At 36.5% G+C, this 14,700-nt stretch overlaps 5 protein-coding genes across 5 annotated transcripts; 4 read left to right on the forward strand and 1 right to left on the reverse strand.

The window, feature by feature from the left end:
* Positions 1 to 865: 865 nt before the first annotated feature.
* SCW10 (putative family 17 glucosidase) lies at positions 866 to 2,002 on the forward strand (the record flags this gene model as incomplete). The annotated part of the gene is made up of 1 exon (XM_071050766.1): positions 866 to 2,002. One exon carries the CDS (start codon positions 866 to 868, stop codon positions 2,000 to 2,002), a length of 1,137 nt encoding a protein of 378 aa, XP_070908251.1.
* A 290-nt stretch (positions 2,003 to 2,292) lies between these two features.
* UBP15 (ubiquitin-specific protease UBP15) lies at positions 2,293 to 5,865 on the reverse strand (the record flags this gene model as incomplete). Its single annotated transcript, XM_071050767.1, has 1 exon — positions 2,293 to 5,865. One exon carries the CDS (start codon positions 5,863 to 5,865, stop codon positions 2,293 to 2,295), a length of 3,573 nt encoding a protein of 1,190 aa, XP_070908252.1.
* Positions 5,866 to 6,782: 917 nt separating this feature from the next.
* On the forward strand, positions 6,783 to 9,305 carry YME2 (Yme2p; the record flags this gene model as incomplete). Its single annotated transcript, XM_071050768.1, has 1 exon — positions 6,783 to 9,305. The coding sequence occupies one exon, from the start codon at positions 6,783 to 6,785 to the stop codon at positions 9,303 to 9,305; it is 2,523 nt and encodes an 840-aa protein (XP_070908253.1).
* A 1,145-nt stretch (positions 9,306 to 10,450) lies between these two features.
* On the forward strand, positions 10,451 to 11,350 carry RNJ42_00599 (cytochrome b5 reductase family protein; the record flags this gene model as incomplete). The annotated part of the gene is made up of 1 exon (XM_071050769.1): positions 10,451 to 11,350. The coding sequence occupies one exon, from the start codon at positions 10,451 to 10,453 to the stop codon at positions 11,348 to 11,350; it is 900 nt and encodes a 299-aa protein (XP_070908254.1).
* A 936-nt stretch (positions 11,351 to 12,286) lies between these two features.
* Positions 12,287 to 14,437, forward strand: ATM1 (ATP-binding cassette Fe/S cluster precursor transporter ATM1; the record flags this gene model as incomplete). Its single annotated transcript, XM_071050770.1, has 1 exon — positions 12,287 to 14,437. One exon carries the CDS (start codon positions 12,287 to 12,289, stop codon positions 14,435 to 14,437), a length of 2,151 nt encoding a protein of 716 aa, XP_070908255.1.
* Positions 14,438 to 14,700: the final 263 nt, after the last annotated feature.

Consider the following 14,700-nt stretch of genomic DNA (forward strand, 5'->3'; position numbering starts at 1 on the left):
TAAGGGAATTAAAATGGATCTGCACGTAAGTCAGTCGTTTCTGGTAGAATTAAATTTTCGTGGCTATGCCTTCAAAGAGGCAAAGAGATCAAGGTACAAAAATTCAACATTAACTTTTCGCGTATCGTGCCAAACATAAGCCGTATAGTCCATAACACCCAAATCATATCAAGAGAAATAATGATACAAAACTAATGAAATGAATCAAATCATAGGGAAAGAAGGCGTGTTTTTTTATGATGAGAGTATCATATTTGATTGCACTAAATTATAACTGTAGTTTTTTTATCTTTGGAAGCCACTTTATTTTTATTTCAGGTGAAAATCGTGTTGATTTGCCTAGAGAAAAAAAAATAAAAAAATTCTAAGGAGAATGAGGGCAAAGCCTACCTTTTAATAACTTCATTGATCTACATCTCGTTAGAAAGTGCTCCAGTGAATAAAGATACTAAGGTATACTAATGGTATGATGCATAGCGATACTACAGCAAAAATAAAGAAGTAAAGAAAATTCTATCTGTACTTGAACTTCGAAGAATTTTTTTTTTTGGATCCAATAAATATAAGCTTCATATTTGCAAGAACTAAATTTTTCTTTCTCCTTTTAATTCAAGTTTCTTTATTTATAAAGAGGATATACTTTTAATCTAAAGTTTTATATTATTTTTTTTAATTTCTTACTTTCGAAATATACCATAGAACATAATAACAATTAAAAGCTATCTATTATTTAAAAAAATCGAAATAATATAATTCAAACGAGATCAATATTATCCAACTTAGTCATTCCTTTTTAATCTCGAGGTTATATTTATTTTAAAAAAAAAAAAATTAGATTTTATTGTTAAAAACAAGAAACTAAAAAATGCAATTTTCCAAGTTAATCACTGCCCTATCTGCTGCTGGTGCTCTTGCCGCTCCTGCCAACTTGCAACATAAGCATAACAACAAGCGTGATGTTGTCACCCAAACTGTGCACAACAAGGTCACAGTTACTGCTCAAGCTGGTTCTGCTGCTGCTGCTACTGTTCAAGCGGGTTTGTTGAAGGAAGACGTTGTCTTGGGTTCTTCTAACCAAGTTACCTCTCAAGCCGCAGCCGTCGAAGCCACTACCACCGCTGCTGCTGCCACCGAGGCCAACACTGTTGAAGCCGCTTCTTCCGCTCAAGCCGACACTGAATCCACTACGCAAGCTGCTTCCACTGGTTCTTCCACTACTTCTTCCAGCAGTGGTGCTTCCGGTAAGGGTATCACCTACTCTCCATACAACAATGATGGTTCTTGTAAGTCTGCCTCTGATGTCGCCTCCGACTTGGCCCAATTGACTGGTTACTCAATGATTAGATTATACGGTGTTGACTGTAACCAAGTCGAAAATGTTTTGAAAGCTAAGGCTACTGGCCAAAAATTGTTTTTGGGTATTTACTATGTCGACCAAATTCAAGCTGGCGTGGATACCATGAAGGCTGCAATCGATTCATACGGTTCTTGGGACGATGTTTACACTGTCTCCATTGGTAACGAATTGGTTAACAGTGGTCAAGCTACTACTGACCAAGTTGCCCAATATATCGCTACTGGTAGATCTGCTTTACAAGCAGCTGGTTACACTGGCCCTGTTGTATCTGTTGACACTTTCATTGCTGTCATCAACAACCCAGCCCTATGTGAATACTCTGATTACATGGGTGTTAACGCTCACGCATACTTTGACCAAAATACTGTTGCATCAGATGCTGGTCCATGGGTTTTGCAACAAATCCAAAGAGTTTGGACCGCTTGTGGTGGTAAGAAGGATGTTTTGATTACCGAATCTGGATGGCCATCCCAAGGTGAAACTTTGGGTGTAGCTGTTGCATCCAAGGCTAACCAAGAAGCTGCCATCGCATCTATTGAAGATACTTGTGCCAATGATGTCATCCTTTTCAACGCCTTCAATGATTACTGGAAGGCTGATGGTGCTTACGGTTGTGAAAAATACTGGGGTATCCTCTCTAACTAAGTTTGAAGTATGCGTTAGTGCATGAACTGCATTACGACTATAAATTTATTCTTTTTAAACATTTTCTTTCTATATATTTCATGAATTCCAAAAATTAAAAATTCAAATTTCGTTTAGTTTCATTATATTTCACCATACTTTCAAACTGTCAAATTTTGTTTTTTTCGTATATATTTCCTGATATAAGAATATTCTATTTAGGTTTTTTATACCCTGTATCATTCAATACTGTTGATCAGATAGCCATGATAAATGTTTTAAGATATTAAAAAAATTTGATATAGGAGCCCTTATTTAATTATCATAGGTCTATCAGCAGAGTTATGCGACCGTAATCTGTCAGGATGATCTAAATATATATGATCGAGATTATTCAAAACATCGTACAAGATAATTCCCGATAGCTCCTCATCGGTGTATTTGAACAATGGCTTCGTGACCATTCCGTCAGATGTTGCCATAGAAATAACTATCTTTATTTTTAAAAATTCCTTTTGGCCAAGTCCAAACTTCTGATGCAAACGTTCCTTTGTTTCAAAAAACAGTTCGCCAGGAACTAAGTTAAATAGAAAAGAGACACCATGTTTGTTTTGGGGATCCTTGAAATATTGGCTGACAATAACCAATTTACCATCAGTCACAGGAACAGTACCATCTGTAGCTGACACTAAGTCTTCTTCATAATTCATATTTATATCTTGTTCTGACCCCCCAGAAGACTCCTCCAATTTCCTTACCAAAGCTGCTTCATCTGGCAACACACGTCCAAATACTAAAGATGATTTGCTTACATTTTTAAAAGTATTATCCTCAAAAAGTACGTTTTGAAACTGAGATCCATGGTTAGTCCACAATAAAATATCCTTTCTATCCTCGTCCTTAAACTGGACCTTCTTCTGAGCACTATCCAAAAACTCATTTATAGTACAATTATATGGAACTTCAAATTCATAGCAGTTGAAATGAATGTAACTCCCTTGCATCCAATATAATTTAACAGATCTTAAATGTTCTAATTCTCGTAATGGCATATTCAACACCTCATATTCAAAAGGGGGTATTTCATCACAATTATAATCCTTCAGTAAATAGTCATTTAAAATTGACTTTGATTTTAATGGGAATCTGCCATTTGCATATATCGCATAAAATTTCAGATATTCTGGATCAACTGAAACATATCTAGCAGCTGCCTTAGCCAGTTCGGTGGAATGAATATATGCTGAAACCCACAAAGAAAATGCTTCAGGATACGAGGAGCCTGATCCAATACCGTCACTATTTGTTCTTGAGAATCTAATTTTAACCCTATGCCTCAAATATTGGTAAAACTCCAGGCTATTCGAACATGGGGGATAAACTTGAGATTTATCTTCTGGATCTGCGTTCTCATTTAAGTTATCAAAAGCTATTATATCTCCAGTTCCTAATTCTGCTGGGTAAAACTCATCATTCATTGACAGCTTTTCAATATGACCTGGTTGAACTTCCTCATAAAAGGTTCTATCCACGTCATCCCCAGTAACCATGTTGATAATATCAGAAAGCTGCAGTAACTTTTCCATATGATTCATTGTGCAATAGCCAAACCCTGTTAGCTTTTGTTTTGACCTTGAAAAAGCTTTCAAAAAAACTAAAATATCAGAGTTATCAACAGACAGATGTGGCTGAAATTCTGGAGGAACCAAAGCCTCTATATTGTCCCTCATTTTTCTAATCAGGGCTGTTGACATTTCAATATCGTCAATATGCCCATTTTTCTTTAGCGTACTTAAATATTTCAAGTCCAGGTAAGGTTCTTCAACAAAAATGTCAAGCGAAGACACTGGTGCCTCATCACTTGCAGCAAGGGCCTGATCTAATGTTATATTATCCCCCGTAGTTTTGATGATTTCTTCAGGACGAAGTGTGTTATTCCTTCTATAATTCATTCTCCAATATCTAACCTCTCTATTGTACGGGATCTTTAAGTGTTCCTTTATGTCATCAAAAAGATCTTTCAATTTGGCTGTTCTTAGCACTTTCATACTTAAACTTTCATTAGTACCTTTATTCAAGTCCTGGGAGAAAAACCCATATTTTTCATGTTGGCATAAGTCAAAACCTTGATATTCTATGAAGTCTTCCATTGTGTACGCACGAATATTTACATATAAATGTGCCTCTCTTATCTCTCTTTCTCTTTCTTCTATTTCTTTATTTTCTTCCTGAACTCTTGTTATGACATGTTCAGGGACATCATTTTCAGTAACAGGTTGTAGTAAGTCTTCTTCTCTATCAGCCCTGATATAAACCAGCATGTACGCACTAGTATGCCTAGCTAAAACATAATCCTGATATGCCTCCCTTGTCATAGTCCTCAATTTATCTTCAGGTAGAGCATCTAATCCGAAATTTTCGTCAAAAACTTGTTTTTTGGTTACTTTCCAGACTCTTTCGTCATCGAATCTGTACCAAACATCCTCCAAACCTGGTTTAATTAGTGTATAGTAGTGACCAGTTGATATATCACCAGCATGGACTAATACACCATGTAGTTTGTACACAGATGACTGTTCTCTTGAAGGGTTATCATCTGATTGATCGAGATAAGGAGACAAATCAATTGATTCCGGGAATTCATATTTATCATTTACTTTAATCATTTGATCATAGTTGAAGTCATATTCAAATCTCTTAAGTTGTAAGTGTAAAACAGGTGGCAAAGCTTCAAATATAACACCCTTTTCAGCATCTTGCAAACCATATTCTTGAGCCTGATATTGATTCTCACCATTCAACAATTCAATTTCAATGTAGTTATCGAACGATTCTTTCAACCCTTTCATACCCTTTACGTTCAGTTGCAAATCCCAGAAATCTTCAACCCTTGAAGATTCGTAGTTAACGTTGATACATTTAATGTAACTCTTCATTTTACCAACAAAGATCTCATTAAGTTGACCTTCAACAGCAGTACCTTTCATTCTATTTTCTAATCTGTCCATTAGGATTCTGTTCAACTCCTGAACATCGTGTTGAGTGAATGCCTCAACGCTATCCCAGCCAAAGGACCTTGTCAGCTCCAAGGTATCCAGAGGGTACTTAGAGACTTGCAACTGATAAAAAGATCTTTGTAAAGCTAATGGTACACTATTGTTAGGACTTTCATTTTCTGTGGGTATCTGGTAAACGAGTTTTCTGAAATATTTGGTGAAATAATAAGATTGTAAGAGGGAGTTCAAGTAGCAAGTAGCACCTTGGTTTTTGAAGCCCACATAACCCGTGACTTTCTTAGAGTCGTAATTAATAAAGTTATGCCATAATACCCCCGTTGAGTCCTTCAATATCCTCACGAAAACTGTTATATTTAGTTGATCGTCATTCAAGAACCCCTGAGGTCTTCCCTTAGAAGGGTACTTAAGATGACTTAGGTCAATGAAGTTAGCAAAGCCCCAGTCTGTGTCTAGCGAGTTGAAACGGTGGTTAGACTTATTTAGCATGTATACTTCAGAGTCCTGACCTGGCCTAGACAACGCAATGGCGAAGTAAGCACAACAATACCAATCTGGGTCTACTGGTTCCAGTTTCCCAGTGGTTTCGTTCAATTTCTCCTCACCATGAGGCTCTAAATATATGGCCAGCCCTTTATTATGGTTACCTTGCGGAAACAGTAACACATCCCATTCAAAATCACCAATTTTATTCCTGGGAGAGACATATTTATGTTCTTTCAACTCCGACCAGTTACTGATAGTCCACGTGAATGCTCCTTCAGCAACAGCCTCTTGCTCTTCTTCTAGAGGAGGCAATGCCTCATCTATACTCTTACCAATATCAACAGAATCACCTACTTGTCCAGTTTCCGTAACTTTCTGACTCATGGATATAGGTTTTCTTTTTTTTTTTTTTTAATTTTATTACCTTTTTCTAAACTTTTGGAGCCCTATAATTAAATTTTTATTTATTATAATATTTTTTGGTTCTCTTAATATAAGTACTCTATAGATAAAAGCCAATTCCAAATCGATTAGATCAATACTGTTTTCAATCAATATAAAACTATTCTAGGCTCCTCTTCTCCCTTTAGCACTGCGATGAGTCCCTTGAAATACCTCTAACACACAGAGAGCCCCATTCATTGAGCCCTTTTTTTTTTTTTTTTAAAATACTAATAAACGTTACCCTGCAATTTCACAGATATTCTTTTTAACTTAAATATCTTGAACGTACAGAAACACCCGTACAATCCATGCTCCCTGTTTTTAAGTTTGTCATTTGGTTGTCTACGGCAGTTTCTCTTTGCACATCACCTTGTTATTTACCCGGAATCCTATTGTGTTGCCGTGGTGTCGAGGTGTCGCAGCCGTAGCCATAGCCATAGTCATAGCCATAGTAATATCATAGTTATATCACTTATATCAATTAGATACTCTTAACATTGTTATCAATGTTGTAGATATGTACATGAATACATCTAAAGACTCTCTTGTTCAGAGGTTGTTCGTAGGGAAATGGATTGTGTGATGGTACGATGGCATGTGGTATAACGTATCAAGTCATCGCATGCGATGCCCTTATAGGTTCTTCCCTAACATCGTATCGACTCGATTCCCGCCCCTCAAAAAAAAAAGAAAGAAACTGACAATCCATCTAATTAAACAATTATAATCTAATATAAAGCTATAATGTTACACAACACAGGGGATAAACTTAAATATTTATATATTAGTTAAAAAAACAACAACAACAAGAAGATATATACAGATTATCATACCTACACCCCAAAAGCTTAATACAAATGAAGGCTTTAGTTGGGTTGCAGAGTGTGTTACTGAGGAGTGGTGTTTCGATCGCTAGGAGGTCTCTTCTTCCCGTATTATCAAGGAATGCCGTGAGGTATGTCTCGAGTGAAATTCAACAGAAGGACAAACAGGCTGGTGAGTCTAATACAGCCACAGACACAGGTGTTATCCACAAGAGTGAGCAAGAGACGCTGATATACTTCGATAATGTGTATCCCAGGGCTACATCCGTCTGGAACCCGGCACTGTGGTACAATTTATTGCTGCGGAACCAGTCCAGGGAGAGTGTACGAGAGAAGATCAAGAATTTTGCTAGTCCACCAGACAATCAGATCCCCGGGCTGCAACTGAGGTCTACTATTCCGGTGAAAAGAGACGGTGGTGTCTTTGCTACTTTCTTGGTACCCTTCAACCACACCAAGGCTGAGGTGAACAATATGATACAAAAGAATACAACACAGGAGTCTAGTAAGTCTCTTTTCTCCTACTTCACTAGGGCAACGGCTTTCCCTGTAAAGGGTTCGCCCTGGATAGAGGACCTGAGAAGATTACCAAACACTACAGTTATAGTCAAGTCTCAGGGCCCTCCACTAACAGAGGAAGAAATATACTCTTTATTCAGAAGATATGGTACAATTGTTGATATCTACCCACCTTCCGACCAAAGTAAATACTATAAGATTAGATACAGATCGTACAGAGGTGCTATATGTGCTAAGAACTGTGTTTCTGGTATCGAAATTCACAATACCGTCCTTCATCTCCAATACGAGACTATTGTTAAAAGCCATCTAATTAGTAATTTCTATGTCAATCACACCAGAATAGCTATACCTATAACTCTTGCTTTGTTATCTATTTTGGCTGTATTGATCTTTGATCCTATAAGAGAATTCTTCATTGAACAAAAAATTACTCATCAGTACCAATTCTCATGGGATAACAGATACTTCAAAGAGATTAAGAAGTTAACCTCTTCTACCATGTCATCCTTCAAGAATTACTGGGGTTATGACGACAACAATATTTCCAAGAAGCACCTGTGGGAAGAACGTATTGAAAAAATGGATGATTTGAAGATGTGGCTCGAAGAGAATAATAATACTTTTGTTTTAATTAGAGGGCCAAGAGGTTCAGGTAAGCACGAACTTGTAATGCAGCACACTCTTCACAAAAGAGATAATGTCTTATATATAGACTGTGATAAGTTGATAAAATCCAGAACGGATTCAAAGTTTTTAAGGAACGCCGCTAGTCAACTTGGCTACTTTCCAATATTCCCATGGGTGGATTCTGTAACTAGTGTAGTAGATCTAACTGTTCAGGGTTTGACTGGCCAAAAGAGTGGTTTATCAGAGACTAAAGAATCTCAATTTAGAAATATGTTAACAACATCACTAATGGCTGTAAGAAGGATCGCTTTGAAGAATTATAGGGCCACTTTAACAGAAGGCGATGGCGATATTAATATCAAGGAAGAGGATTATTTACAACAACATCCTGAGGCTAAACCTGTAATTGTCATTGATCGTTTTGAAGGTAAGGCAGACATTAATAGTTTTGTCTATAAGGAACTAGCTGATTGGGCAGCCATGTTAGTTCAAATGAACATTGCCCATGTAATTTTCCTAACAGAAACTGTGGCCGCTAACCAGAGACTATCAGAATCACTTCCAAATCAAGTTTTCAAGACAATGATTCTTTCTGACGCTTCTAAAACCAACTCCAGGAACTATGTGTTGTCTGAACTAGTTGAGCACTTGAATGCTAGTAAGAAACGTGCACAAGCAGAAAGGGCTAAAGATAAGAATGATGCTAATGACGAAACAGATGAGAAATCTAAGTTTGATGAACATGATCCAAGAAGTGTACTAACTGACAAACAAATAGAGGAAATTGAAGAGGCACTTGAACCATTAGGAGGAAGAATGTTAGACCTACAAGCGTTCGTCAGAAGAGTGAAATTCGGCGAAGAACCGAAGGAGGCTCTCGATAAAATGGTAGAGCAATCCTCAGAACAGATTACACAAATATTTTTAAGCGACAAGATTGAACCATTGAAGAGTGCTCAAGCTTGGGAACTAATAGATTTGTTAAGTGAAAATGATCAAGTTTATTTCCACGACATTGTCTTCCGTCCACTATTTAAAGCAGCTCCGGAGTCAGGTATCCTCGAACTAGAAAATAATGGATTAATTAGTGTCTCAAGGGATAGAGGTGTACCTAGAGAAATAAGACCATTTAAACCTCTGTACAGAGCTGCATTCAAATATCTAATTAAAGATAAGGACTTACGAACTATATTGATGACAAGGTATCATCTGAGGATCATCAACTTTGAAACTGGAAGAATCAAGAAATGGGAGGAAGAACTCCGTGCCCTTGGTAAAGTAAACGACCAAAAGCTTTTCAGAAGTAGATTAGATTATCTATCTAAAAAGATCTCCACCAGCAGTGAAGTAATTGATAAATGTGAAGGAGAAATTAAGAAACTCTCAGATGATTCAAAAAAGAAATAAAAGCGTTATATCCTTTTACACCTTTAAATAATATTCTAATTATATGAAGTAATGATTTTAAATTAATTGTTTTCTTTCTCCACTGTCACTAATTAAAGTACAGACATCTTAGTGAATTATCGATTTTGTTAATCTATAAAAATAGTCTATCACATTTGTATATAATAGTAGATCAATCGCAAAGAGGTGGCCGTACCAAACATGTATTTCATAGCAAACTTTATACCAAAAAGCAATCAGTAACGAACAAAATATGTGTAACCAGCAACAAATAGAAACCCAATCAAAACTGATTTTAATATAGCTAAATAAACTATGTAAAGAAAGCCATTTTACAAAATGTTTTTTTTTTTTGAGTGTTTTAAAGAGAGAAACACTTGGGCGTTCATATGATTTCTGTGGTACTTTCTATGAAGTTATGAAAATCAATACTGTTTGTATTAACCGTAATTCTGTTCATTAAAGAATATGAACTTATAAAATATATGTAGTAAAAATGGCGATGCTATTACGGCCGCTATTTGAACAGTCCATAGTAAATCTTTTCAAGGCTGTGACAAGATTCCTTAGTGTTGTGTAAGAATATTAATTTTACTTTTAATGATAATTTTTATTGCATAAGCCAATAGAGAACACTTAAAAAACCCCACTTTTCAGAGAGTTACTGTTTTTGAATATCTAACTTTCTAAGAGTTGAATTGTGTTGCATGAAAGGTCATCGAAGCTTTTGTTATATGGACTACGGCCGATAAATGTTGGTAAGATTTTCAATATGCCCTTTTTTCTCGAGCAATTACATTACTTTTTATTTAACAACGTAGCACAGATAACCCTCTCCATTCTGATTATCAATTAAGGGAGGATGATGCGGGGGTTATCCGTACCATCTTATGCTATGTTTAGTATTTAGTTCATTTTAATAAGTTCTTGGCCATGTACTCCACTTCCTGCCTATCATGATAGCGCAAGATTAGAAATATTCAAGAAGTAGAAATTTACATACTAAAGTAAAATTGAACACTATTCTCTTCAGAATTTTAAAACATATTTAAATGCACTATTTCGATGTTAATTGTTCTTAACAATTATTCACATAATTACTGATTGCGTTATTTGTAATACTGTAACACATTAAATAATAAAAGATGTTTATAGCTAGGTATGCAAGGCAGAGTCCAAAAATTGTACCATACGCTGTTGGTGCTATTGCCATCGGTGTAGGTGTAGCTTTTTTGAGTTCTGAGGCTTCAACTGTAATTAATGATAGTTCGAAGGCTTTCAATGGTGGATGGAAGTGGATTGATCTGGAACTCGAGAAAGTCGTTGATGAGTCACATGACTCTAAGAGATTCATCTTTAAGTTACCTACCGATGACTCTGCCAGTGGTTTAAAGCTGGCATCTGCCTTGTTGACTAGGATCAAAACTCGCTTTGGGTTTCCTATTATTAGACCTTACACTCCAATAAATGACATGGAGGATAAGGGTTACATTGAGTTCCTTATTAAACATTATGAAGGTGGGAAGATGACGGACCACTTATTCAACATGAAACCTAAGGACACCTTGTCTTTCCAAGGTCCAATTGCGACATGGGAATGGAAGGCTAATTCTTATGATTCATTAACTTTGATTGGTGGCGGAGCAGGGATCACTCCATTGTACCAATTGATTCGCAATATCGCAAAGAATCCAGAAGATAAAACTAAGATTAACTTATACTACGGAAATAAAACTCCAAATGACATTTTGTTAAAGAAGGAATTAGACGAAATTCAGAGAAGATACCCAGACAAGGTTAAAGTGACATACTTTGTTGATAATGATCCAACTGGAAAATTTGAAGGTAATGTTGGCTACATCACAAAGGACTTCTTAGCTGAAAATGCTCCTGGCCCGACGGAGAATACTATAGTCTTTGTTTGTGGTCCACCACCTCTGATGGACAGTATCTCTGGTCAAAAGAGGAATATGTTCATGCAAGGTCCTTTGAATGGTGCATTGAAAGAACTTGGCTACTCGTCAGATCAAGTGTTCAAGTTTTGAAATTTCAGATACTAATTTAATGAAAAATGACACATGTACGATTCTCATCTTTTAACAGTAAGTTTTATATAAAGGCTGATACTGACTTTATGACTTATGTAAAAAATATAATACCAATACACGTGACACCATATAGAAGGAATAATCATTTGAACCCATCTAAATTAGTAGAGGAACTTTATCTATACGTGGAAATAGACTATTTAGCAATATTATCTGACATCTATAGCATCTGGAAGCCAGGGAGGGCTTTCGGACATGTTAGCAACTACGATGATGACGAATTTTTTGCTTAGCGCATATATATATCGAAGAAACCCATTTCGTCTTTAGACGGCTACAGCTGATAGTGCAATCATAACATTCAATGATTTATCGATTTGATAAAAACTGCCTCTAACTACTTGTCAAGCTAATGATGTTTAAATTTCGTTCAATGGCCAGCGCGGTTCTTACAGTTACAAGTATTGATTCATATGCTACAGCTTCGTTAGTCATTTACACTGTAGTATATTTAAGTGTTTCTAAAGCAATTGCTAATTAGAAATGCCAGACACCCCATTTGAATTGCTGATTGAATTATTAATCAATCAGCATAAAAGACGTCATTTCTATTAGAATCCACAGTTTCGTTTTATTTTTACGAAGAAATGGCCGTACACAGGATGTTTATTCGTTTTTTTTTTTAATTTTGGCACCTTGCTTTTTCTGTTTGAATTATATGCTGGAGACAATATCTAAACTTTAAGAGAACAGCTATTGTGTGTAGCTCATCTCCTTCTACTGTATTGTTAAATTAGGTATCTAACTATATATAAGATATTAACAGAAGTAGCTTTTCTTAACGTTAATTGATTTCACATGAAATCTTGAGTATTCCAACTGCTCAGAGCAATATAGTTAAAAAAAAACAACAAAAAAACACAACTTTGCATAATGTTTTTGAGTCGTATCGGCAGCAGAAACTGTATATCTGGTAAGCTATTAACTACGGTTAAATCTACTTTACCCCAGAGATCGGTAATATATAATTCATTGAGCTCATCGCGAATTTCTGGGGCTAACAGAAACTTTAGTTCCTATCGTCTTCCAAGGATCAATTGTACTGCAAACAATAGTAACTTGGTAGTAACATTGAGGCGGAATGTGTCTTCCACTCCAAATCAAGCGAAGGTCGCCAAACCAACTGACACTAAAACAGAGAGTAACAATACTGAGAAATCAAAGACACCGAGTATATCAGAACTGAAGATTATGAAGGATCTCTTTAAGTATATCTGGCCTAAGGGTAATAACAAAGTTAAAATAAGAGTCATAATCGCTATATCTCTTCTTGTTGGTGCAAAAATCCTGAATGTTCAGGTACCGTTTTTCTTCAAGCAGATTATTGACAATATGAATGTGGATTGGTCAGACAGTACGATAGCTCTACCCGCGGCGATTGGCTTAACAATTATATGCTACGGTCTTGCTAGATTTGGTGCTGTGTTATTTGGTGAGGTTAGAAATGCCGTTTTTGCTAGAGTTGCCCAAAACGCTATCAGAAATGTGTCCTTGCAAACTTTTCAACATTTGATGAAATTAGATCTCGGTTGGCATTTAAGTAGACAAACCGGTGGTCTTACCCGAGCAATGGACAGAGGTACAAAAGGTATATCTTACGTTTTAGGTGCTATGGTTTTCCATATCATACCTATTACATTTGAAATTTCTGTTGTCTGTGGTATCCTTACCTACCAGTTTGGCGCCTCATTCGCAGGTATCACGTTTACTACAATGTTATTATACTCGATCTTTACTATTCGTACCACAGCTTGGAGAACACAGTTCAGAAGAGATGCAAACAGGGCTGATAATCAAGGTGCAAGTGTAGCATTGGATTCGCTAATAAACTTCGAAGCTGTGAAATACTTCAATAATGAAAGTTACTTAGCAAATAAGTACCACAAAGCGCTAATAAATTATAGGGACTCACAGATTAAGATTGCTCAGTCATTATCGTTTTTAAATTCCGGACAAAACCTGATATTTACTACTGCATTAACAGGTATGATGTATATGGGGTGTACTGGTGTTATAGGCGGAAATTTAACTGTTGGTGATCTTGTTCTAATTAACCAATTAGTGTTCCAATTATCTGTCCCGCTAAGTTTCTTAGGTAGTGTATACAGAGATCTAAAACAGGCGTTGATAGATATGGAGTCTCTTTTCAGACTGAGAAAGAACAAAGTTAGCATACAGAATATCCAACAACCAAAAAGTATCTCAAAGGCGGACGGTCCTTTTGAGATAACGTTCGAAAATGTTACCTTTGGTTACGACAACCAAAGAAAAATTTTGAAGAATGCTTCGTTTACTATTCCAGCTGGTATGAAGACAGCCGTTGCGGGGCCCTCTGGTAGTGGTAAGTCCACTATCTTGAAATTAGTCTTCAGGTTCTACGATCCAGAAGAAGGTCGTATTTTGATCAATGGTGTAGATGTGAGGGAGTATGACTTAGACCAGTTGCGGAAGGTCATTGGTGTTGTTCCACAGGACACTCCGTTATTTAACGACACTATATGGGAAAACGTAAAGTTTGGTCGCATCGATGCCTCTGATGAAGAGATCACAAAAGTCATCGACAAAGCACAGCTCTCAGGTCTAATCGAAAAGCTACCTCAGGGTTCCTCAACCATTGTTGGTGAAAGAGGTCTAATGATTAGCGGAGGTGAGAAGCAGAGACTTGCCATCGCTCGTGTCCTGTTGAAAGACGCTGACATCATGTTCTTCGACGAGGCAACCAGTGCCCTCGATACCCACACCGAGCAGTCTTTACTAAGAACTATCAGACGTAATTTCACCAGTGGCGAGAAGACCAGTGTCTACATAGCCCATAGACTACGTACTATTGCAGATGCCGACAAGATCATCGTCCTTGAAGACGGAGCAGTTAGAGAGGAAGGTTCCCACCAAGAGCTACTCGCCAAAGAAGGCTCGTTGTACAAAGAACTATGGAGAATTCAAGAGGATCTAGACCTGCTAGAAGATGAAGTTCAACAAGAAAAGGAAACTTTAGAACATCTAAACCATAGAAAACATGATTAACTAAGTTCTATTTTACACACTTTTTCAGTTAGTCATCGTATAAGTATTCTTTAGTTATCATTTGTTATTTTTGTTTTTCATTGATCTTTAATCCTGTTTATATAAAATAAGCAATAAATACCAACCCAAGTAATGTCATGAGGTAAAAAAAAAAGAAGTATCAATTTATTAATTAATTAATTTAAATGATTTATAAGTGATTTATTCATTTTAAATTAGCCTTGGTGACTTCGATGACTGGAAGGAGTCAGTCCCTACGGCAA

This window comes from Nakaseomyces bracarensis, assembly GCF_045282275.1.
Source record: "Nakaseomyces bracarensis strain CBM3 chromosome Unknown Scaff4_0, whole genome shotgun sequence".
NCBI lineage: Eukaryota > Fungi > Ascomycota > Saccharomycetes > Saccharomycetales > Saccharomycetaceae > Nakaseomyces > Nakaseomyces bracarensis.